The 26,561-nt window shown below is 37.7% G+C and overlaps 3 protein-coding genes, 1 long non-coding RNA gene, 1 other non-coding gene and 1 pseudogene across 5 annotated transcripts; 2 read left to right on the top strand and 4 right to left on the bottom strand.

The window, feature by feature from the left end:
• Positions 1 to 331: 331 nt before the first annotated feature.
• Positions 332 to 1,425, bottom strand: LOC143533085 (ribonuclease 1-like). The gene is made up of 4 exons (XM_077027959.1): positions 1,194 to 1,425; positions 937 to 1,089; positions 642 to 840; positions 332 to 555 (listed from the first exon to the last, which is right to left on the bottom strand). Exons 1-4 carry the CDS (start codon positions 1,302 to 1,304, stop codon positions 332 to 334), a joined length of 687 nt encoding a protein of 228 aa, XP_076884074.1. The 5' UTR covers positions 1,305 to 1,425.
• Positions 1,426 to 4,491: 3,066 nt separating this feature from the next.
• On the bottom strand, positions 4,492 to 5,070 carry LOC143533070 (uncharacterized). The gene has a single exon (XM_077027939.1). It carries the CDS (start codon positions 5,068 to 5,070, stop codon positions 4,492 to 4,494), a length of 579 nt encoding a protein of 192 aa, XP_076884054.1.
• A 1,297-nt stretch (positions 5,071 to 6,367) lies between these two features.
• LOC143533068 (extracellular ribonuclease LE-like) lies at positions 6,368 to 7,517 on the bottom strand (annotated as a pseudogene).
• Positions 7,518 to 12,727: 5,210 nt separating this feature from the next.
• LOC143533084 (large ribosomal subunit protein eL34-like) lies at positions 12,728 to 15,164 on the top strand. Its single transcript, XM_077027958.1, has 4 exons — positions 12,728 to 12,910; positions 13,024 to 13,103; positions 14,745 to 14,854; positions 14,943 to 15,164. Exons 1-4 carry the CDS (start codon positions 12,832 to 12,834, stop codon positions 15,034 to 15,036), a joined length of 363 nt encoding a protein of 120 aa, XP_076884073.1. The 5' UTR covers positions 12,728 to 12,831; the 3' UTR covers positions 15,037 to 15,164.
• On the top strand, positions 13,791 to 13,880 carry LOC143533118 (small nucleolar RNA R12). The gene has a single exon (XR_013135300.1). It is a non-coding gene; the product is annotated as a small nucleolar RNA R12 (small nucleolar RNA).
• A 2,202-nt stretch (positions 15,165 to 17,366) lies between the features above and the next one.
• Positions 17,367 to 18,403, bottom strand: LOC143533115 (uncharacterized). Its single transcript, XR_013135298.1, has 2 exons — positions 17,709 to 18,403; positions 17,367 to 17,669 (listed from the first exon to the last, which is right to left on the bottom strand). It is a non-coding gene; the product is annotated as an uncharacterized LOC143533115 (long non-coding RNA).
• Between the last annotated feature and the right edge of the window lie 8,158 nt (positions 18,404 to 26,561).

The following is a 26,561-nucleotide window of genomic DNA, read 5'->3' as shown; positions in this document are numbered from 1 at the left end:
ACAATTGATTTATTCCTATAGATTGAGTTGATTCATTCCAAGTTGTTAACATGATTTTTGGGGTTTGTATAAGCTTTGTGTTAAAATTCTTGTAAGATATATAACTCATTGCTAAATTCATCACATTATAGAAGTCCATTTACTCCGAAATTTAGACAAAAATGGAATTGTAATGCTGAGATTTTGGGTGGAAACAGGTGATATTAAGCCCAATTATATCACACGCAATGATGTAATACAAAATGGTCCAATGTGAAATGTTTCCATTATTTGCAATCATAAAATCAAGTAATCAAACATGTCAATACATCAAGGAACCAAAAAATTCAAGTTAAAACGAAGGAAACTCAGTAGAGTTACCGCACCTATCGTATGGGATGACAGGGCATTCAATAAAACCCGAACTTGACAAACTCACACACATATAGACTTGGTACAATTGACTATTACCCGAAGCGTCCTTATTGCACTCTATATATGGAGTGTAACCACTCCCCACTTTAATCGCGTCCCTTATGCTACTCAAACTATACACGGACCCATTTGGATGAATACCTATACCAAACATAACATCATAAACTTTGGGACAAAAGAAATAAAAATTTTGTTTCATAACGATTTATTATAACTTATAATCATACCCGCGTTTTCTAGTGCTCCAAGGAGGTTTATTTGGTTTTTGAGTCCAAGGGTTGTCGAGAAATAACCATATTGATCAAATATGGTTTCCGAACATGTCCCATGTTTTTCCCACTCATGACGCCAAAATTTTAGCCCGGTGTTGCTTGGGCACGCTAATGTTGGCCAGTCTGACTCCATTTGGCTCATGAGGTCTGAAATCTGTGATTCAGATTGATTTAGCTTGGTACATTTATAAATATATAAAGAGGGAAAGAAAGACCAATAAATAATCATAGGAAGTGGTAAAAGATCCACCTTGGTGGCATTGAAAGGGTTGCTAGAGTCACAATTAGAGGGGTATGAACCATTGTTTCTATTGGGCCAAAGTCCATGAATTCCAAAATCTGACTTTGGTTTTCCTGTAGTCGGGTAGCAACAACTTTTCGTGTCACAATACGCTCCTGGCCACTACAAAAGAAAAGAAAAGGAACATTTGAATCAAATGAGTCCTATTTTCTTGCACGTTTTAATGATAGTGATTAATGTTTTCAGTACTAGACCGGCCGTCTTACCTGCTGTACAAAGTAGAAGAAATCAAAATCCTGTGCTACGCATACCGCGAGTAGGTAATGGAGGATTAAAAGCTTGATCAACAACATAGGATTGTTGGATTGCATAGTCATGCTTGTGTTTAATTTACTGTTTATAATGTTTAATGTGTGTGATGAAGGTGTGTGTAGTGTGTGTATTTATAGGAGAGATGGTGTGTGTATGCACGTGTATGAACTCAAAATGAAGAGTATTGTATGTTTTTTTATTAGATAGAAATAACTAACACATTTTTTATTTAATTAGTGTAGCCAATATGCCCATTACTTATTTATTGTGTTACAAGTTATAATAACATAACATGATACCTAAATCTTCATGTCAAGTTTTATTTATCACAGTTTTGGTTCACATTGTTCACACAAGTTTATGCTTAAATTGAAACTTATTTAATAAACAGGTTTGAGTTCAAGTCTCATCCAATAAGTTAGATTATGATCTTGACTAACTACGAGCATATTGGGTTCGTCTATTATATTGTATACGGATAACACAACACATTGGTTCACACATGTCATATTGTACAGATAACACATAATGTGTGATTTGTTTTTGTTTTTTTGTTTTTTTTTGGTGGGGGTGAGGGGAGGGGGGAAGGCAAAGGTTCCACTGTCAAGATTTGAACCCGGGTCTATAATATTTATTAGACTTTATATACATAAATAATTATATAAGTTATATAATATTATTTTATTATCCTATAGCACATGAGAAAATAATTTGAGTATATTATAATAGAATTACTTCGGTTGATACTATTTAAAGAAATGATCATGTGTATGGTGTTTCTTCGTTCAATTATTTGTACATTGTCATGTGTTTGGCTTTTGATCAATGGTTTCTATTCGCACAAAGCTAATTATTGTATTTTTATATTTCATATAATAATTATCCAAAGCATGTGACCATTATAAAAATATTTTAATCAAAACTTATATAATAATTGTTAAGTATTATTTAATTTTTGATCAATGATTTATTTTCTTAAAATTTCTACTACTTACACACTTAGGTCGGTGGCTAGAAGCGGACTTCTTAAGATTTGGTGCAAGTGTTTGATTCGGATGTCTTCGTGTTTTTATTTGTTGATTTGGAAGCAAACTTTGCATCCACTTTGGGAGCCTAGTTGGAATGACCGCGATCTAAGAATCTCTCATAATTGTTTCGTTTTGATTATATCTGCTTAGCTTTAATTTGACCAGTTAACCACTACATCTCGTCGCCTTGTCGTTGTAGATGCCTTTGAACTTGCCACTCTTGTTAAAATCCTCCATTTTGAATTAACTCGAGGGACAATACACTCGCTTGGCCCCACTTGTGATTCAAAATATTCAACGATTTCTCTACAAAATGAATCGTGTGTTTGCAAATTCTCAAGATCCAGGTCTTTTAAATGCCCGATCGAAGCCTTGGTCAACGCCACTTTAGTAGTTTAGTTTATGATTTTATGTATACGTTATTTACTTATTTTAAAAAATAAATTAATAAAGTTTGGTCTTCCCAAAATAAAGAAATATACATTTAGTCATGTAAAAATGTTCATGGTCTTTCACTCGCTATGATCCTGATCTTATGTAGTGTAGTAATGGACAGTGGCGAAGCTTGGGTTTAGTCATGGGGTGACCGAAGTCACGGACTCAAAAATTTTCGGGTCGACGATTCAGTTCGTGCCGGTGATTCGGGTCGGGTCGGATCAAACAATAGAACATCTATATATCTAAATTTTCTTCATTTATTCAAACAATTGTTCTTACAATAAAAAAATGAAATAATTTTTGACCAACAAAGACTTAAAATATTCATGATAACGTGAGATGAACGGTGAGTAGGGATAAGTAAATTCAATATTGGTACCGGTACCGAAATCGGTACAGATTTGGTACCGTCTGTACCGAATAGGTGCCAAAGTTTTTAGTTTCGGCACCGGTATATCTCAAATTTTACCTTCAATAGGTATCGGTATCGGTATGGTACCGATCTTATCCCTATGGATGAATACCTAGAAGAAGAATTGCAAAGACCTAAAATAATTATAAAAACAACACTTTTACTATTCGACTACTATTTTGTAACTTTCATTTATAAATAATGCGAGATTTTAGAAAAAATAACCAAACGATGGGGTATTATATTTATAAAAAGAAATCAGTGGTAACCGGTAGCATTTTGAAAAAATACATCGGGGGTGACCGCGCTTAATACCTATAAAAATTTTCAAGAAAATCGCGAAATTTACCCTACCAACGGAGAAAACGATAATGGCCGGGACCACCCCGGTCCCCATTAAGCTTCGCCCCTGGTAATGGAGTTTATATAACATATAAATAGTTGTATACTTGTATGATAGATGCTTTTATTAATACTTTCCGAAGAATGGAATTAAAAGTTTATGTTTGAATCTTTTGAATATTATCATAAACGAGTATCATGCTAAGATTGAAGATATATATGATCATGATTCATGTGTTTGTTTGTTCAGTTATTTGTATATTGTCAATTGTCATGTGTTTGCTTTGGAATTTGTATGTTCACACAAAGCTCATTATTTTATTTATCTATTTATATAACTATGAACTGGATTTTCCAAAGCATGTGATAACTGAATTTCTGATACCATTTGTTAGGATCGAGTTGGGTAGACACGCACACACAAATCACAATCAACCGCAGAGAACTAGTTTACAAGATTCGGTTAAAGCTGACATACCGAAACCAAACTAGTTTCAAACCAAACCGGTTTAACTACAAAATTAGCTTTGCACCACATTTCCTTAAAGGTTAAAACTCATCACATTATAGTAGGACCCAATTACACCACACACACAATGTCAAACATTATTTGCCAATTGCAACAATAAGATCAAACAAGTCCAATGGTCCATACATCAAGGAATCAAAACATTTATAAGTAAGAACTTAGAACTAAGGAAACTTGATAGAGGTGTTGGACTTAATTGGATCGAGCAACACGAACAACACCGATAATTTTGTGAGAACTTCTCACGACTCTTTCAATATTATTAAGAACGAAAACCACACAAAATACAATAACCCTAAACCATCTATTTATACTAAAACCTTAACTTGCTCACCAAGAAACCTAATTAGACTCAAACTAGGAAACTAAATAAATTAATAACCAAAACTTACTACTAATTAAATAAACTAAACCGACTCAAACTCAAACTCTTTAAACTTTAAACCTTTATCAAGATTAATCCTTCATTCACCCCCTTAATCTAGATATGGACTCGTTACTCTTCAAAATAGTGTTGGATCCAAATCTTCACGAACCAAATTAGAAGCTTCTTCTTTCGGTTTTGGTCTGGGGCACTCATATGCAAAATGACCATACTCGAGACAATTATAGCATCTGATATGAGCTTTACCTCGACCCATACCTTTCTCCTTTTGATTTTCATTGGGTTGGAATCGACCTCCTCTACCTCGTCCAACGCCACGTCCTCTACCTCGGCCACGTCCATGGTCACTTTTCCCTCGTCCACAACATTCACAAACATCCTCTTCATTCTTCGAACTTTCCTGTCCATCAATTTTAGTTAGCAACAACTTACTTTGACCGCTATCACCCGTCTCATCTTGCTCTCTGATTCGTTCCTCATAGGCCTTCAACCTGCCTATTGCTTCTTCGAATGGCATGGTGTCAAGATCTGAATACTGTTCAACAGAAGCAACAATCTGAAGATACTTCTTTGGCACCGAATCTAATAGCTTTCGCACTAACACTTCATCTTTGAGATTTGAACCAAGACTAGTATATCTTGAAACAAATCCGGATAACTTTCCGGCAAAGTCTTCAATCGTATCTGTCTCCTTCATTCGGAGTTGCTCAAATTCTCTTCTTAAACTTACTAAACGTGCCCTTTGTACCCTGTCAGAACCAAGAAACCTTACACGTAAAGCTTCCCATATGCCTTTCGCACTTCGGTTCCTAGCAACTTGAAGGAGTATATCCTCTAGTAAAGCTTGATAGAGAATTGCCCTTGCAATCTAGTTCTTCTTTTCATCAACGGCTCCACAGGTTACCGGCTTAATTGTCTCCCACAACCCTTGTGCATCCAAAACTGACTCCATTAGAATTGTCCAAGTGTTGTAGTTCGTTGTTGTCAACCTTGGGTACTTGAAACGAGGTGTTGTTGTTTTCTCGAATCGGGACATTCCCTGCATTGTTTGCATTATCCGCCATTCTTTTCTTCTAATCTTCTTAACGTCACACAGATCGTCCTCTTTGATCGCTCACACAGATACGATCACAGCGAATCACACAGATTTACGCTGCTTCTTCTTTTAACGAATCACACAGATTAACGTTGCGTCTTCTTCTTTCAATGAATAACACAGATTGACGTTGATTTTTCTTCTCGATCATTCACACATATACGACCGTCTTTCTCTTCTTGATCGTTCACACAGATACGATCGTCTTCTTCACTGTTTGATTGCTACACTATCGCAATCCGTCTTCTTTGGTGGGTTCGTTCTTCTTCCTTGTTGCTATCGTCATCGACTTGGTTGCCTAAATCTTTGATCACCTTTTCCTTTTCCTCTCATCCGGAAAAATAAATTTAGGTGCGCCGACTTTGCTACTTTTACTTTTTATTCTATTTACCAACTTTATTCACCAACTTGTCCGCTTAATTAAATCAGCAACATGCTTGCATGCTTCCTTGAGCCAAAATATTAATTAATTCAACTCTCCTTTTTCTCGAATTATGTCCACAAATAAAGGTGCCAATATGTTTGATTTATTTCTTCGACAAAATCGATACTCCAATATACGCCTCAAAAAATTCACCGTCTTCACTAGTCTCTTTGAACTCCGGCTCTGATACCAATTGTTGGACTTAATTGGATCGAGCAACACGAACAACACCGATAATTTTGTGAGAACTCCTCACGACTCTTTCAATATTATTAAGAACGAAAACCACACAAAATACAATAACCCTAAACCATCTATTTATACTAAAACCTTAACTTGCTCACCAAGAAACCTAATTAGACTCAAACTAGGAAACTAAATAAATTAATAACCAAAACTTACTACTAATTAAATAAACTAAACCGACTCAAACTCAAACTCTTTAAACTTTAAATCTTTATCAAGATTAATCCTTCAAGAGGTACTACACTTCTTGGCTAGAGTGACTAGGCATTCAATAAAGCGTGAACCCGATGAATCCACACACAAATAGATCTGGTATAGTTGACTATTACCCGACACATCCCTATTACACTCGATCCATGGAGTGTAACCTCTCGCCCCTTCAACCGCGTCCCTTATGCTAGTCAGACTATACTCTGACCCGTTTGGATGAATCCCTACACCATGGTTCCACATAAAATATCAGTGGCAAAACTAGAAACTTTTAACAATGTCACAATAAACTTTTATTTTAAAAAAGTTACTAGAAAAATATAAAAAATATAAACTTTGAGACAAAATAAAAAAAGGAACTAAAACACAATTTGTTTCACAATGATGTATTATATAACTTGTAAACCATACTCGCGTCTTGAAGTGCTCCAAGGAGGTTTATTTGGGTTTTGAGTTTAAGAGTCGCCGAGAAAAAATCATGTTGATCAAGTACGGATTTCGAGCATGTCCCGTGTTTGTTCCACTCATAACCCTAAAATTTTTGCCCGTCATTGCTCGGGCACGATAACGTTGGCCAGTGTGACTCCATTTGGCTCATGAGGTCTGTAATTTGTAATTCATTTTTTTTTTACATTTATTAATTTATATCAATATATAGAAACACAAAAAGTTATACCAACAAATAGTAATACTCTACAAGTGAAATTAACCTAATCACCACACAAATAATTAAAGTAGTTATTATTATCACTCTACATTTTTTGTTTACAAAAATTACACCAAAAATATGAAGTAGAGTAAATAATAATTATTACTCTTGTGTTAGCATAATTACTTTAATTATTTGTACGTTTTCAATGTTAAAAGTTGTTTGTATTTGATCCTAACACGAAATATTTTTAGTAATTGATTAAAGATCGACCTCAGAGGAATTGAAAGGGCTGTTAGAGTCGCAATTGGAGGGGTATGAACCGTTGATCCAGTTGGGCCAAAGTCCATGAATTCCAAAATCCGGCTTTGGTTTTCCTTTAGTCGGGTAGCAACAACTGAATTTTGAGTCACATTGCGATCCGGGCCACTACAAAAAAACGTACATTTTATATCAAATGAATCCTCTGTGGTGGCAATTAAGGTTGTCGAAACACGAAACGAATCTAACCTGATCCATGACGATGCTTCCACGGATTTTCGAGATGAACGAACCACATCTTGATCTTCTTCTTCCTCGGCTGCGCCTGAGACCTGCAATGCCGTGACCTGCAACTGTGAGACCTGCGACGGTTCCGGGGGTGTGGAGGCGACTGCTAAGATATCCTGAGGATTTCTTGTTCACAGACACAAAAAGTGGTGGTGGCTCTTACTGAGCATGACCCATGATAAGGAGGTGGAGACCTCCTTATATAGAGTCTCATGGCCACCATCATGGTACCCTAATGGGCCTAGCCCAGTTAGGGTTACCTCCACAAAACCCCCTCGGCCCAATAACATCGTATTAGTCCATGTAATGAAATAAACCAAACATAATAGATTTAGGGTCGTAGAACCGGGTTTTAGTACCATACCCCTACAAGCCCCCCCAAGTCCAGTGATGCTCCTGGGCGCGCAAGCGTCTAGGTGGAGCGCTGGACTTTATAAGGCGTGAGGCGGTTTTTTTCCCTTTTCTTTGGCCTTGTCTTTATTGTCTGAGTTTTGAGAGGCTTTCTTCATGATGGTGACATGTTGTAATAAAAGCCTGCGCGCGAGGCGACTTACAAGCTATAATAATAATGAAGCTCGCGCGTGAGGCGACTTGTCGAGCTATAATAATAGTGGAGCTGGCGCGAGAAGCGACTTACGAGCTAAAATAATAATAAAGAAGCTGGCGCGCGAGGCGACTTACGAGCTATAATAATAGAGCCTGCGCGAGTGGCGACTTACGAGCTAAGAATAATAAAGCCTGCGCGCGAGGCGACTTACGAGCTATAATAATAGAGCCTGCGCGAGTGGCGACTACGAGCTAAGAATAATAAAGACTGCGCGCGAGAAGCGTCTTACAAGCTGTAGCATAATAAATCCTGCGCATGAGGCGTCTTACGAGCTAAGAATAATAAAAGCCTGCGCGCGAGAGGCGTCTTACGAGCTTTGAGAATAATAATGCCTGCGCGCGAGGCGACTTACGAGCTGTAATAATAAAGAAGCTGGCGCGCGAGGCGACTTACGAGCTGTAAAATAATAAAAAAGCTGGCGCGCGAGGCGACTTACGAGCTGTAAAATAATAAAGAAGCTGGCGCGCGAGGCGACTTACGAGCTGTAAAATAATAAAGAAGCTGGCGCGCGAGGCGACTTACGAGCTATAAAATAATAAAGAAGCTGGCGCGCGAGGCGACTTACGAGCTATAATAATAGAGCCTGCGCGAGTGGCGACTTACGAGCTAAGGATAATAAAGCCTGCGCGCGAGGCGACTTACAAGCTATAATAATAGTTGAGCTGGCGCGTGAGGCGTCTTATGAGCTGTGAAAGTAATAATTGAGCTGGCGCGTGAGGCGACTTACGAGCTGTGAAAGTAATAAAGCTTGCGCGCGAGAGGCGTCTTATGAGCTATAAGAATAATAATTGAGCAGGCGCGCGAGAGGCGTCTTACGAGCTGAGAATAATAAAAGCCTGCGCGCGAGGGGCGTCTTACAAGCTGTAGCATAATAAACAGCTTGCGCGCGAGGCGTCTTATGAGCTGTGAATAATAAAGCCAGCGCGTGAGGCGGCTTACGGGCTGTAAGAATAATAAACAGCTTGCGCGCGAGGCGTCTTATGAGCTGTGTGAATAATAAAGCCAGCGCGTGAGGCGGCTTACGGGCTGTAAGAATAATAAACAGCTTGCGCGCGAGGCGTCTTATGAGCTGTGTGAATAATAAAGCCAGCGCGTGAGGCGACTTACGGGCTGCTTTATGTCACGCGCCACGTGCAGATGTTGCATGCACGTGCGCGTAGACTTTGGTTTTGTGTTATGTGCCACGCGCAGATGTTGCTTGCGCGTGCGTGTAGACTGTGACATGTGCGATCATGTGATGCGTAAGCATGTGTAATATGCGTGAGCATATGTGATGCGTGAACATATGGTGTGAGGATTCCCAACCCCTAAGTTTGGCGTGTAGCCATATGGGATCTTAGGAGGATTCCCAACCTTGCAGTTTGGCGCGTAGCCATATGGGATATTAGGAGGATTCCCAACCTTGAAGTTTGGCGCGTAGCCATATGGGATATTAGGAGGATTCCCAACCTTGAAGTTTGGCGCGAAGCCATATGGGATATTAGGAGGTTTCCCAACCTTGAAGTTTGGCGCGTAGCCATACGGGATATTAGGAGGATTCCCAACCTTGGCGCGTAGCCATATGGGATATTAGGAGGATTCCCAACCTTGAAGTTTGGCGCGAAGCCCTTTGGGATATTAGGAGGATTCCCAACCTTGAAGTTTGGCGCGTAGCCATATGGGATATTAGGAGGATTCCCAACCTTGAAGTTTGGCGCGTAGCCATATGGGATATTAGGAGGTTTCCCAACCTTGAAGTTTGGCGCGTAGCCATATGGGATATTAGGAGGATTCCCAACCTTGAAGTTTGGCGCGAAGCCATATGGGATATTAGGAGGATTCCCAACCTTGGCGCGTAGCCATATGGGATATTAGGAAGATTCCCAACCTTGGCGCGTAGCCATATGGGATATTAAGAGAATTCCCAACCTTGAAGTTTGGCGCGTAGCCTGATGCGCGCATGCACGGCGATAGAGTGATGACTCGCAAGTGCGTGTGCATGGCGGAGGTCTCTTGCGCAAAACCCAGATAGTGGTTTCAGCGGCGGCACATGCACGGCTGCGGAGTGAGAACCCCCGGGCGTGCGTACATGGCGGCGGAAGTCTAGTAACTTCTGGATCTGCAATTTAAGAGTCAGATCTGCAACTTTAGACCTAAAATCCAGGTCTGTAATCTAGACCTAGATCTGTAAATCAGATCTGGACAGATCTGAAGATTCGGAGCAGATTTAAAACCATCACATATTCGGAGATCCTGAATCACAGATTCACAGATTCGGAGATCTGATCATTCGAATCACGGATTTTCCTTCTTGCCCAGATCTGGAAGCCTCTTTTTAGATCTATGGATCTTCTTGAGCTTTAAATAGAACAAGCTTTGAAGCCTTTTTCTGTAAACTTCCAGATCTGCGTTTTTCTTGGGAGAGATCTGACAGCCGAGATGAAGATCGAAGGGCAGTTCGTTGCCGTCCCACGGATGGCGCCAATGTCGAAACACGAAACGAATCTAACCTGATCCATGACGATGCTTCCACGGATTTTCGAGATGAACGAACCACATCTTGATCTTCTTCTTCCTCGGCTGCGCCTGAGACCTGCAATGCCGTGACCTGCAACTGTGAGACCTGCGACGGTTCCGGGGGTGTGGAGGCGACTGCTAAGATATCCTGAGGATTTCTTGTTCACAGACACAAAAAGTGGTGGTGGCTCTTACTGAGCATGACCCATGATATGGAGGTGGAGACCTCCTTATATAGAGTCTCATGGCCACCATCATGGTACTCTAATGGGCCTAGCCCAGTTAGGGTTACCTCCACAAAACCCCCTCGGCCCAATAACATCGTATTAGTCCATGTAATGAAATAAACCAAACATAATAGATTTAGGGTCGTAGAACTGGGTTTTAGTACCATACCCCTACACTAACCAAACAACACCACCTAAATCAAATCCTCTGGCGCCCACCCCTTATCGCCCCAAAAGAGGTCTTAAAAAGGTGGGGCCCATCTCATTTCAACCAATCACATCTTTTTTCTTTAATATATAGTTAAAATTGTTTTTCGTTGTATAAAATAAATATAAAAACGTTATATTCATATTCCAATTTATATCTTGAAATTTTCAAATATCAAGAAACATAAATCCTTCTTCAAATAACCTAAAACATGTTAATTTTTTATATGGATGCCGTTATATTTTATTCGTAAAAGACCATTTATATTTATTTTAAACTTGGTTTATATAATTTTGGATATGATCGAAATGAGTCGAGCCTTAACAACCTAGCCCCCAAATAAATAAGTCGAACCCGAGCCAAGCCGAACTTAACAAATGACACATGAGCGGAGCTTTAAAAAAGAACTCGAAATGAGCCAAACTCAAACTTGAGCTCTTGTAAATCAAAACAAACTGATCTCGTGCTTGACTGTTGTTTACACTAGGGATGTTCACGAGTCGAGCCGAACCGAGCGAAGGCTTACTCGTTGCTTGGCTCGTTTACAACCGAATCGAACGGCTGAAATTCGAACCGAGTGAAAGTTAAAACGAGCCAAAATCGAATCGAACATTTTTCGATCGAACATCGAGCGATTTTCGAGCATTATTTATTATTTTTCACTATAAAATTTTCAATAAAAAACAAGTTTGAATGCTGTAAATAATATATTTTGCAAACAAATTATTAGTTTTTACACAAACATGTAATAGATTGTAAATTTTTACGAGAAATAAGTTTGAAATGAGATATAATGAATATGTAAACAAACTTTTAGCAATCCGAAAACTTGAATCGAACAAATGAAACTATAAATTGATGGAATAGGAAAAATTTGAAATGGTTTTAAAAAAAATTGTATACTTATATTTTATGTGTGTTGTCTATATATATATATATAGCCTTTGCAAATTGGGAACTTTGAGAACCATTTTGGACCACTAAAAACACATTTAAAAAAATCATATAAACAAAAAATAACAAAAGTTTTTAAAAAGTAAAAAAACCAAAATTCTTATATTTCTGTCCGGTTTCATTAAAAAAAATAAAAAAAACAAAAAAAAACGTTGTATTATACACATATGTATAATTTTATTTAATCTTTAGTTACATAAAATACACATATGTACAGTATCATTTATCTTAAATTATACACATGTGTATAAAAAAACCATGTAAATGTACATATATGTATATATTATACATATGTGTATATAATTTGCTAAATCGAGTTTTTTTTAATGAAACCGGGATGTTAAAAATAAGAATTTTGGTTTTTTTACTTTTTTCATTTTTGTGTTTTTTTATTTTTTTGTTTTTTGTGGTCAAAATGGTTCTCAAAGTTCTCAATTTCAAAAAAGTTCTCTCACGATCCTGATTATATATATATGTTCATATATAATAATATATAAAATAAATTACAAATATTCGAGCAGAACCGAACTGAACCGAGCAGACCTTTGCTCGTTGCTTGGCTCATTTACAAACCGAACCAAACAGAACAACTCTTTACAATCAAACGGCGAGCGGTTTGGACGAACTCATTTTACACAATTACACATTTACACCCCTAATTTATAAATCAAAGAAAGCCCAACATTATGTTGACAGGCCCAAACACTCTTCAACCTAATGCACCCTTTATAAACCCACATTCATCTTCCTCACACTCAAAACCATCAAATCAAACTAGCTGCCGATCGAACCATGGTTCAACGGCTCACATACCGCAAGCGCCACAGCTATGCCACCAAATCCAACCAACACCGCGTAGTCAAAACCCCAGGTAGTAATTAATCCACTACTAATTATTGTTATTGAAAGCTTGCATTGAGTATTAAATAATAATAATAATAATAATAATAATAATAATAATAAAATTGTTTATGTTTTCAATAGGTGGAAAATTAGTTTATCAAACTACTAAAAAGAGAGCAAGTGGACCAAAATGCCCCGTTACTGGCAAACGAATCCAAGGGGTACTTTTGTCAATTTCTCAATATTATGTTTGTTTGATTTATTATCTTATTATATATTCAACTAAAATTGTTTAATGTTCTCGGGCTCGGCTTGTGAATTGTTTTTCAGGATCGTTTATTAATTATTTTATATGCATTTTTTATTGTTAGTTTTATATGTTGAGAATAGATTGTCCTTGAGTCGAGGCCGGGTTGTTCAAAAAGCTCGTGGCTCGATAAAAGCTTAAATGATGCTAACTAAAAAACACTTGATTTGAAATGACCCTTAGCTGAGCTGGCTCATTTTTTTAACTGAGCCGATCCTCTACCCACCATTGGTTCGGTCATGGTTTGGAAATTTTGCTCGTTATTAGGCTTGTTTAACTTCAAGCTCGATGAGCTTGAAGTTAAAGGAGCCTGAGAACGAGCCAACGAACCGAGCCATGACCCAAGCCAAGCTTGGGTCGAGATCGACTTGGTTAAACAAATTGAGCAAACTTGACTTAGGTCATTTCAAATCAAGTTTTTATTAGCTAGTTTCACTTGAGCTTTTATCGAGTGAGCTAAAAGCCGCGCCGCAAACATGCTTTATTTGAGGCTCGGGCTTGATAAGGCTTGGGTTGTTTTGGGATTTTTTAAAAAAAATCTGTTCTAGTGTAGCTTGTGAACAGCTTGGCTTGTTTGCACCCGTAGATTTGTATAATGATAATGAGGATGATGATAAAACTAGACGGATTATTAATGATATCTCTTTGTTTAAAGAGAAGATGATCTTGCAACCAGCTACTACTGACTCATTATCATATAAAGATTTTTATATCGGTTTCGTTTTTATTGTTTCTCGATTGTTTATCTATGGCGCGTGTTATATGACTATATCCAATGAGTGATTTTTTAATATATTTTAAAACATTTTAGTAATTTTCTTCAATGATTATTGTTAATTGTTATTTTACAATTTAAAGAAACAAATGAGGCTGCGTGGCATAGTTTCATTGATCGTATGAATCATCGTGTTGTATGTCTTCGTTGTATCGGTTCATAGAACCTCTCACAATCTTACTAGAGAATAGGATGGTATTTGTGAGAGCGTAAGCCAATGTGGCTCACTTGCCCCTCACATCATGACCGTGGGGGTAGGTCCGTCAAGTTGGTCTTCGCTGATGTGAACACCGTACCACTTTCTTGTGAGTGGTTTTGAGAGCGGTCATCTGTGAGCCCTTTCACTGAAGGGAGGCAACATGAGGATTCATTAAATGATTTATTCATGGAATGAAATTATTCAATATTCACTTAGCCTATTTTTTTGTTTTTATTTGTTTTATATTTTTTATGATAATTTTTAATTTAAAATTTAGTTCCATGATCTACATGGTTTTGTTATTTTTTTTATTATGAATATTTTGATATAAAATTTAGCAAAAACTAAGTTTTCGAAATAAAGTATTTTTTGGTATTGTAAATGGTTTTCACCGACTTTGCAACATGATATCCAACCGACTTTTATTTACTTATTGTTAAATATAACTAATCATACTTATTCAAAGATAATTACCAAAATCCAATCACAATATTATTAACATTCATTGTTTTTGCAACTATTGAATGATCAGTCTCGCAGTTGGTTTTTATAAAACGGTTAACATTTGTATATAAATTCAGATTCCGCACTTGAGGCCTGCTGAATACAAGAGATCAAGATTATCTAGGAACCGAAGAACTGTTAACCGAGCGTATGGTGGAGTATTATCTGCTGGTGCTGTAAGAGAAAGGTATTATACATCTTTTACTACTTTGTCTTCATTGTAAAATTTGAGCGTTTTGTTTGTTTACACGAGATAGTTGTTGGGTTGTTTGTAGGATCGTTAGGGCGTTTTTGGTCGAAGAACAAAAGATTGTGAAGAAGGTTTTGAAGATTCAGAAAGCTAAAGAAAAAACCGCGCCAAAGAGCTAGATTTTGAATATGTATCGGGTCACATTTGTTTCTACCTCGTCATTAATTAAATCATTCTTTTTTAATCTTTTTGAATTTATTCGCTGTTGTATTTACTTTAAAGTTGCCTTTTCTAAGTATCTGGTTATATTCCGGAGGTTCTATTATACGACGTTAGCTAACAGAAACGTCTTACTTTCGAGTTCAGATTGAAGTTGAACCAACAAAACGACCTGGAGTAACTAACCCAAACTAATAATCGCTTATTAAAGTTCTAAAACGAAACCAATCAAGCTCCAAAACCAAACTGAACTATATGTCTGAATCGCACAAAACTTGTTTGAATGCTTGTTACTAGATTTACAGGCTGAGTTAACTATTTTGGTTTCAAAGTTAACTCTAGAGTTCATTAATAGATGGCTAGATGTAGAGGTGCACAAATCAGGTTTTTCATATACCCGGGTTCGGGTAGACGTGCACAAAAAAACCGGTTCCGGAACCTAACCGGTGGAACCGAACCGGAACCGGTTCCAGTTCCAACCCGGTTGGAACAATACCCGGTTTTGGTATTTTTGTACCCGAAAATCGTACCCGGTTCTAATATTTATATGTCAGTACCGGTCCCAAACCGGTTCCTACCCGGTTCATAATTGGAACCGGTTTGGTTCGTACCCGGAATAACCGGTTCCGACGGGTTTTTTTGAAGGGTCAAACAAAAGTCAAACTAGCCGTTGGAACCGGTTCCAACAGTAATATAGCCGTTGGAACCGGTTTTTTAGACACCAATTAGCCGTTGGAACCGGTTCCAACGGTAATATAGCCGTTGGAACCGGTTTTTGGGCCAAACCTATATATAAGTTGTTTCCATTACTTGTTTCACCACCAAACTCAAAAACAAACTACAATACTACTCCTTTAGCAAACCCGTTTCTAAAAAATAACTATTACAAACATTATTAAAACATAAACGATACTAAACATAACAACTAAAACATAAAAAACAAAGTCCGTCGTTTTAACCCGGGAATACTTATTTTTGGGTTGTAGAGCCGGACGACTCTCCCACTTCCGTTTTTTTAGCTTCCATTCTTCTTTTCTCTCGACAATACTTATTCGTATGTTTTCGTAATGTCGAGTTGGACGCTGCTTTAAGAAACTTCGAGCAATATTTGCAACGTGCCAACTCATGTGAGTCGGTCATGAGACACAAATCGTAATGAACCCAAACATCGGGGCATCTTGTTGTTTCGATCACCATAACAACGTCATCATTGGTTGCCATTTGTTGTCGGTTTAAGGTTAATTGTGGTTTGGAGTGTGTTTTATAGTTTTAGGAGTGGTTTAACAAGTACACAAACAAACCTTGCTATTTATAGAAAGAAGATAACCTATTTATAGTTAAAAAACCGGTTCCAACGGTCTAAAACGGTTATATAGCCGTTGGAACCGGTTCCTAACGGCTATAATGTTTAAATTTCAAAAAAAACCGGTGGAACCGGTTTTTACGTAAAAACCGGTTCCGGTTCCAACCTACCCGGTTCCTAAAAGATTGCATTTCTGGGCATCGGTTCGGGTCGGGAACCGAACCGGTTCCTGACTGGAACCGGTTTCATTTTCTACCCGGTGTGAAAAAAACCGGTTCCGAACCGGTTCGGGTTTTCAAGGTGAACCCGATTTGTGCACCTCTAGGTTCGGGTATGACCGGGTATTGGCAATACCCGGTTCGGGTCCGGGTATTGTCTTTAAAAACCATATCCTATGTATCGGGTTCGGATCAGGTATATATTCGGGTATTTGCATACCCTATTTCCATTTTCCAGGTATTGAAGAAAACCCTATTTTCGGGTTTCTTCCGTCTTTTTCCGGGTACTTTTTTTGGGTATATATTAGATTTTTATGGGGTTGCACTTTTTAGGGTTATGTTTCGGATATTTTTCAGATATTTGTCGGGTAATTTCGGGTATAGATCGGTTGTTTGAAGAACTCGGTTTCGGGGGTATTGGAAAAACCCGGTTTCGGGGATTGCACCGTCTGGATTTTGGGTATTACCAGGTACAAATCATATCCGGTTTGGGTACGGGTTTTGCTACTGAAATGAATAATCTATCCGTACCCTACAGGTAGTGTTGAGTATTAAAAACCCAGGTATAAAAAAATCGGTTCTGGGTTTCTTTTCGGTTCCAGGTCCGGGTTTTTTGTGCACCTTTTATTAGATGTTTAAATATAAAAAAATTAGGCTAAAATTTTTATCTTCGAATTCATTATTTTGGGTCATTTTTTTATCCAACTTTTTTAAGTCCAAAAGTAAAACTGAAGTGAAAACTGACCCATAACCAAATCAAACCATAAAAGACACGAAAACCGAAAGCTGTATTACATAAAAGAGGCATAGATAAACTACAAATCATTTATAGTTACACCCTGAGTGTCCGATAATAATTCATACATAGTACATGCATCATAATCAAACCTAAATGAAAATAACCAAGCCCTATAAAAGCTTCAAGTACAACATTAGTATGATAAAAGTACCTAAAAAGACACGAACGTCTCACTTATGATTCGATCAAAAGCCCAAAAACATACATTTTCGAGCTTTTTAAGGTATATAAGTGCCACCGTACCTCCTCACGGCCTCATGACTATCAATAGCACTCCCCGTATTGGTGAAGTTATTACGAGGATCATTAGACTTAGCCATGAAAGCAGGTCGTGCATATCGGCTCTGTGGTTCAAGCGGTTGTGAACGGGTAGACAGATCATCAAGCACTCCTCGTCGCCTTGGATCCGCACGTGGTGAATAATACACGGATTCTTCAAGTAATCCTAGAGCTTCATTGACATTATTAGTCGAGGTTGTGAGTGGATGATGTGTGGCTGGTGGACCGGCAGCCTGCCAAGTCTTATTAGGACCGGAAACATTTCTGGTCCTAACATAGCCTGGTCCTGAGTGGACCCAGTTGGATTCTTCAGAAAAGTAACCACGATTATAATTATTTGGGCTGATGGGTGGGCTTGAGTTTTCATAGTTACTCCCATATCTCGGCTCATAGTCATCAAAAAGGTTCTTGGGTGCGTATTTGGGCCCACCTGACAAGTTTGGGGAGTGACCGTACTCCTTCAAGAGCTCAGCTTTTGCAGGAGAACCGACATAGTCGGTGTGCCCATGAGTCGGGCCACGAACCCGCTCAATGTTCTTGGTGTCAACCACATACTGGTTACCTGAGTGTTTGGGTTCATGATCATAATAACCACCTCGTTGAGTTGGGATGTTGGTGTAGGTCGAGTAGCCTTTTGTCACATACGTGTTACCTGCCATTCGCAATTTGTTTAACGATTTATGTGTTTGTTTTTGCTCGGTTTGGCTTTGTTTGTGAAATGATCAACTATGTTTGATCTCCTTTTATAGTGCAATAGGTAGTTCGACGCAACTAAGATATTTACGTGTTATCGTTTTAAGATTAAGATTCTATTTTGAGACATTACGAATCGAATTTAGGTATTTGATCTTTCAATCATACAAGTGGCATAGAACATATTCCTATATGTTGGCTTCATGGTGAAGAAGAATGGTCTTTTAGCTCTTATGTAGTACTACTCATCAAGACCAAAAACTACTTTTGATATGTTGATCACTACATATTCTATTACTGCATAGGTGTTAAGTTATTGTGTCCTTTGAGTACCTTAGCTCCATAATGGTTGAACAACTTTATATAATTATTAAACTAATTATGAGAGTTAACTATTAGAGAATATTATAGAATATATTAGTATATTTATAGTATTACTTATGATAACACTATAATATTAAAACTATACTAATATATTCTATAATATTCTCTAATATTAACTACACAGATACTATTTGTTGACCTATGGGAGTTTGATATACTAACGACAGTTTTTAACGCGATGATGTGCTAAGAAATAAACTTGTTAAGACCAAGTAAACAATCAGGTCTAAACATGTAATGTATGAAAACTTAAGATTAGCTTATCAGTTATCACATACTACTTCCCGATTTTTGTGAACGTTCACTTCAATAGGATGTTTTGTTTTAATAGCTCGACTATAGAGAGAGGAACTAATGGTAACAAGCCAGACCACACCGATCGATTAGATGAGAGAGGTCATTCGTGTAATAGCTTTCAGTGTAATAATAGTTACTATAAAATTTATAATAGAGTAAACTCCGGTTTTCGTCCCTATGGTTTGTCCAAATCTGTGATTTTAGTCCAGTAGTTTCAAATTTGTGATTTTCATCCTTGTGGTTTCATGTCACTTGCAATTGAACCCGAATTCATTAACCCCGTTAAATTTGGCCGTTAAACCCATCAACGTGCCCCTCACGTGAGGAACAGTTTTCTCCTTTTTATCCTCAAATAAACCTCAACCCTAATTCGCAAGTCCCCTCATGTGAGGGCCCCTGGGGTGTATTTTGGGGGAAAAAAAGACAAAAATGCCCCTCACGTGAGGGGCACGCTGATGGGTTTAACGACCAGACTTAACGGGGTTAATGAATTCGGGTTTAATTGCAAGTGAAATGAAACCACATGGACGAAAATCACAAATTTGAAACTATTGGACTAAAACCCCAGATTTGGACAAACCATAGGGACGAAAACCGCGGTTTACTCTTTATAATATTATTCACTATAAAGTGAATGTGAGGAATCACTCAATAGCTAAAGTGCTCTTCATGTATAGATAGAGATTCCAACCCATCTTAAGGAACATAAACACGTACACATTTTCTCTGAAATATCAAAGAATATAAATACAAGATATATACCATGTGATCGATAAGCTCGGAATAATTTTATCTGTGTATCACGACCCTTCCTTTTTCTTAAATTCGACCTTTTTTGATCATATATAACGACACAATCTAAGATATCATATATAACGACCCTTTCTTAATCGTCGATTCTAGTTTAATCCAACTATTTTTCTTAGAATTGTCTCGGTTGCAAGTTTATTATCGTCGATTTTAGTTTAATCTAACTAGTTTTTATATTTTCTCCGCTGCAAGTTGATTGAATCGCAAACCAGAACGTGACTATTTAAAAAAATAGGAGGTGAAAGTATTACAGAATTAATGCAAGTGACAAAGCAAACTTTGGATACATCATTCATGTACAAAACTTCAAGATATAATACGCAATTTCCGCGTATGTAAAAAATAGGCTCGTATAGGTGGGACCGAGTTTCTGGATAGCGGGCCTCTGTGTCATGTATAGATGAAGCCCAAAAAATAAAAAAATAGATCTCCTTCCTTGGATTTCTTTGATACCCTAAAAGTTAGACAAAATATTACTCAAAGATCGTGTACAAGAAAAATATACAATTAAACACGACTCGTAAAGATATTAGGAGCAAGTGCTTATAAACACTCAATGTACGCACGACTACACGTTAATGCTAGAACATATATGTTGTATCACATGTTGTAAAGAAACTAAACTTCTCCACATATTATCGAGATAAGTTCAAAATAAACAATTAACGATATGTAAACAAGAAATCCCAATACAATCTATCCAAAACAAACATGAATCACAACTCTCATAACAAGATTAAGGGCATCAACATGATGAGCCTTATGAACGCAAGCTAGAAAATATGTAGAAGACAAAGAACGAGACACTATTAGAACTAGTAGACGTGTGTAAGAGATCGGATCAGAATCTCTTTACTTGACTTGAAACACAACAGCTAACAAAAAAGCCCGGCTAGACGATTACAACAGGCCATAGGCCAAAGCTTGAAACATGCAATTAAACAACACATAAAAAATTAAGCAACATTTTAGGCTAAAAGATAATATCCCTAATGTATATTGTTTATTGAATTGGTAAAGATATATCCATATATTTCACAACGTATGCAAATAAGCAGAAATGATTCATAACAAAGTACAACAACTAGCATAAAGCTCATAAACTCACCCTGTAAGATCAAGAACTAAAATTACCAAATATATTAAAAAGACATTAGATATTGTTTATGAAATGGAAACTTAAATCAATCTCTCGGGGAGTAGTACCAACAACGTCTTTTAAGGTAAACTCCTGCTTCGACGTACTTATCAGCAGAGGGTCGGTAATAAAACATATGTACCAAAATGGTGTTATTGGTAAACATTTCGTTTCTCACGCCTAGGCTTATTAGCCTACAAGCTAAGTGTATCACCTCCTGGTTGGTTAGGATTTTGGTCTCGACGTCATACTTTTTATGGTTTTCAGTGCAAAAGTGGGCTGGGTAAGGCTTAGCCTCCCTAGCCGGCTAGTACAACGTGACAACTTCTCATCAGAGTAAAGTGGGACTGGTAAGAAACTTGGAGGCTTAAATTTGTGTCTATTTTTGAACAAAAAGTGGTCAACTTGTAGGGCTGTGTAATTCCTTGGAAGGTTTTCGGTTTGATATATTAGAAAAGTGTCAGGTTGCTCAAAATATCGTGTGATTATGTGTTTAATCTTTAACTAGGTTCTTACTCACGCATTGCCGCACGAAGGTTTAATGTTTGGTGTTTTGATTGCTTACGGTAGTGTTGATTTGTCAGAATGTATACGTTTGGTGACATTGAATTTGGTGTTCACCTCGTAAAACAATCAACAAAACAAATGCCGGTGGAGTTTTGAAGTGTGATTTTTGAGATGTTTCACTGGCAATATGTAAATGAAGAAGGGAAATAAGACACGCGAGCACATACATGTTGAATCCTCTAAAAAAAGTGCGTGTATAGTGGATACCCCACTGGTTCATAGGATGCATATGGAAGATTGGAAGCAGTATCATGAGCTTAGTAATACACAAATATAATGGATGCTTGATGTTGTTGTACCAAAAGACAAATGAAAAGGTATAGTTGATGGAAATTGTTATCTTGTGAGAAAAAACAATTTCATAATTGTTAAAAATGATACAATACCAACTTGAAGGACTCGAATGGTTAGTATGGTAAAGTACAAGGGTGGTACGATAATCTCTATAGGGGTGGTTGGAGGAGATTAAATACCAAGGTCTAATTTGAATTACTTGGAGGAGATTACATAAAGTCCAAGGTCTAATTTGAATTACTTGGAGGTTAAGTTCTTTTATTATTATTTTGTTAGTTTTAGATAATTAAGTTTATTATTTATATTCCTAGTTTGGGTTTGTATAGGAATAGGTAGCTAGATATTATATAAATTAAACCCCAGAAGCTTGGTTTATTTTGTGTGTCCTTAGTTTCTTCATAATAAACACATAGTCAATCGTGTGTTGATCAAATTCTCGTGTTTGTGTTCTTGATTCAGTTAGGTTTTAGTTTTCCACCACCCATCCCCTTTTGTCCATTTTAATCTTCTCGGCTCGGGTGGGCTTTTGTACAACGTGTAGGCCTCATTACTATCCATGTCATCAAGTACCCCTCTTTGCCATGGGTCCACACGCGGTGGGTTTGTGTACCTAGTGGCGAAGTTATAATGAGAACCACTGGGTTTAGGCACAAAACCATGATACCCACGTCCACTCTGCTGTTTCGGCACAAACGCAGGGTACAATGCGCATGTATACGGCCACTTTTCAGTATAGGCACAGAAGCATAATTCTCATATGCATTCCGCGGTTCATGTGGTTGTGAAAAGGTGGGCAGATCATCAAGCACCCCTCTTCTCCTTGGGTCCGCACCAGGGGAATAATAGTTATATTCTTCCACTAATCCTAATGCTTCATTAATGTTATTAGTGGACCTTGTGATTGGATGATGTGTTGCTGGTGGATCAGTGACCTGCCAAGACTTATTAGGATCAGAAATGCTTCCGGTCCTGACATAGCCCGGTCCTGAACGGACCCGATTGGATTCTTCAGAAAAGAAACCACGGGTATATTTATTTGGGCTGATGGGTGGGCTTGAGTTCTCAAAGTTGACCCTATAGTTTGAATCATAATCATCATAATGGTTCTTGGGTTGATGACATGTGGCTGGTGTATCAGTGACATGCCAAGACTTGTTAGGACCAGAAATGCTTCTAGTCCTAACATAGCCCGGTCCTGAATGGACCCGATTGGATTCTTCAGAAGAGCAACCACGGGTATATTTACGTGGGCTGAGGGGTGGGCTTGAGTTCTCATAGTTGACCCTATAGTTTGGATCATAATCATTATAATGGTTCTTGGGTTTGGGTCCACCCGACGTGGTTGGGGTGTGACCGTACTCCTTCAAGGGCTCAATTTCTGAAGGCGAACTAATGAAGTCGGTGTAACCAACCGTCGAGGCTGGAACCCATTCAATGGCCTTGTTCTCAACAAATCCATAACCACCTCATTGAGCTGGAATATTAGTGTAGGTCGAGTAGCCATACATGTTACCTACCATTTTTTAATTTGTTGGAGGAATTTGTATGCTTGTTTTTGCTCGGTTTGGCTACGATTGTGAAACGATAAATATGGTGTCTTTTATAGTACAACAAGTGGTTTGATGCAATTATAACATACACTATTCTAAGAATAAGATTCTATTTATTGATTTGAAGAATCAAATTTAAGTATTAGATCTTTCAACCACAAAAGTGGAACACATTCCTTCCTATCTATTGACTTCATTGTGAAGATGTTTGGTCTGAACCTTTTCAATGCTTATCGAGACCGAAAACTACTTTTGACATACAATAGGAGATTAAGATATTATCATATATGTTGACATACAAAAGATAATGGTTATCATAAATAATTTGTGTATGATGAGAGATTGAGATGGTTTGAATATATATACAGGTACGGAGACATATACGTCACCTGCATGAAGGGTAGAATCTCTCACAATAGAGGGAAAATAAGCACACCAAACACAAACTAACGTGAGATGAGCAAATTAGACAAAATTTGTTAGACTTCACCGTTTCGAGAACATGAGCTTTGACAAGATATCTTGGAGACGTTGGATAAAGCTAAGAGATTTTTAAGAGACGTTGTAGTCTTGGTTTTTGTGTACCACAATGTCAGGGGATGTGTTATATACACCCTTTGATTCTTTAGAGATGGTGTACATAAAAGATAAAATGTGTGTTAAAATGGTGTACGAATATTAAAAAAAGTGTGTGAATAACCAATGCCTTTGTCAGCCTTCTTCCCTAGTGTCGATGCTAGTAACTTTTTAATCGTTTCATTATTCTTTTCCTGTCTTTTCTAGTACTATTACTGTTATTTCTAGTTTTATCGTTTATTGAAAATTTAGATTAAGACATATTATCTCAAATATATTGTTTATTGAATTGGTAAAGATATGTGTATATATATATATATATATCAATATATTTCACCGCATGCAAATAAGCCGAAATGATTCACAGTAAAATACAACTAGCATTAAGCTCATAAACTCACCCTGTAAGATCAATCTCTTGGGGAGTAACACCAACAATGTCTTTAATTTTAAGGTAAAATCCTGCTTTCGACTTATCAGCAGAGGGTCGGTAAAAAAACATACGTACCACAATGGTGTCGTTGGTAAACATTTTGTTTCTCACGCCTAAGGCGTCTCCAGTAGGGGTTCTTCACATGTTTGCATCCTATGTGGATTATGGAAGAGAGAGAGAGAGAGAGAGACCGTTTGTAATTACAAACGGACTTTTTGAGAAGAATAAAGGAGCGAGGAGAGAGAAATGGGTTAGTGGGGTGATGTGGATTTGCTTTTGAAGGTCTCTATTGTAGATTTTTAATCTTATTAGCTTACAAGATAAACGTGTCAACTCCTGATTGGTTAGGATTTCGGTCTAATCATATTTATTATGATTTTCAATGCAAAAAAAGGTTGGCTAAGGCTTTGGCTACTTAGCCTGCTAGTCCAACATGATGACTTCTCATGAGAGTAAAGAGGGACGGTAAGACACTTGTTGTGTTTTTTTAACAGAAGGTGGTTAACATGATATATTTTGGTAGTTTTCCCTAAATAGAGGCTGTAGCTAGGACTATGTAATTCCTCGTGTAGGTTTTGTTTCAGTTTGATATATTAGAAAAGTGTTGCGAAGGTTGTTCAAGATATCGTGTGATTAATTATGTGTTTACTCTCTAACTAGGTTCTTACTCGTGCGTTGTCACACACATGCTTAATATTTGATGTTTTGATTGCTTACGGTAATGTTGATATGTCAGAACGTATACGTTTGGTGACATTGAATTTGGTGTTCACCTCGAAAAACAAACAACAAAACAAATGCAGGGTGGAGTTTTAAAGTGTGATTTTTGAGATGTTTCACTGGCGAGATGTTTATTAAGAAGGGAAAATAAGACACACCGATTCGTAGTTATTTTGTGAGACAAAAGCAATTTCATAATTAACAGGTTTTAGTTTTCCACCATCCAGCCCCTTTTGTCCGTTTTAATCTTCTCGACTAGGGTGGGCTTGTGTTCACTGTGTAGGCCTCATCACTATCCATGTCATCGAGCATCCATCTTTGCCTTGGGTCCGCACGTGGTGAGTATGTGTACCTAGTGGTGAAGTTATAATGAGCACCATTGGGTTTAGCCACATAAGCAGTATTATACTCATGTCCACTCTGCCGTTTAGCCACAAATGCATAATACCCATGCTCATACTCATGTCCACCCTGCGGTTTAGGCACAAACGCACGACACACATGCGCATACACATGTCCGCTTTCCAGTTTAGACACAAAATCATAATTCTCATATGCACTTCGCTGTTTAAACGGTTGTGCAAAGGTGGACAGATCATCAAGCACCTCTCTTTGCCTAAGGTGCGCATGTGGGGAATAATACTCATATTCTTCCAGTAATCCCAACGCTTCATTGGTGATATTAGTGGACTTTCTGAGTGGATGATGTGCGGATGGTGGAACCGTAACCTGCCTAGACTTATTAGGACTGGAAATGCTTCCCGTCCTAACATAGCCAGGTCCTAAATGGACCACGCTAGGTTCTTCAGAAAAGTAACCACGGGTATATTTATTTGGGCTTGAGTTCTCATAGTTTGACTCATAGTCATCATAATGGTTCTTAGGCGTGTATTTGGGTCCACCCAACATGGTTGGGGTGTGACCGTACTCCTTTGAGGCTGGAACCCGCTCAATGGCCTTGGTCTCAACCACGTTATAACCGTCTCGTTGATATGGAATATTGTAGGTCGAGTAGTTTTTCGTCGCACGTGTTACCTGCCAATTTTTAATTTGTTGGAGGAATTTATAAGCTTGTTTATGCTTGGTTTGGCTATGTTTGTGAAATGATAAATATGGTGTGTTTTATAGTACAACAAGTGGTTAGATTCAATAAAAATATTTTCATGGGTTTCAGTGTTCAAAGATTAAGATTCTATTTGGTGATATGAAGAATCGAATTTAAGTATTAAATCTTTCTTAATCACAAAAGTAGAACACATTCCTATATATTGGCTTCACTGTGAAGAAGTGTGGTCTTACCTTTTCCGCTATTCATCGAGACAAAAAAAAACACTTTTGACGTGTTGACTACATTCTAATATTATCATATATGTCCGACTTGCGTGTGTTAAGCATATAGCTTTCTCTTCTCTCGAGTTCACTCC

Source organism: Bidens hawaiensis, unplaced genomic scaffold, assembly GCF_021521415.1.
Source record: "Bidens hawaiensis isolate Kalapana, Puna unplaced genomic scaffold, B.hawaiensis_p1.1 tig00009618_1, whole genome shotgun sequence".
In the NCBI taxonomy this organism is placed as follows: Eukaryota; Viridiplantae; Streptophyta; class Magnoliopsida; order Asterales; family Asteraceae; genus Bidens; species Bidens hawaiensis.
The sequence above is the reverse complement of the archived record's forward strand: the minus strand, read 5'-3'. Positions and strand labels throughout refer to the sequence as shown.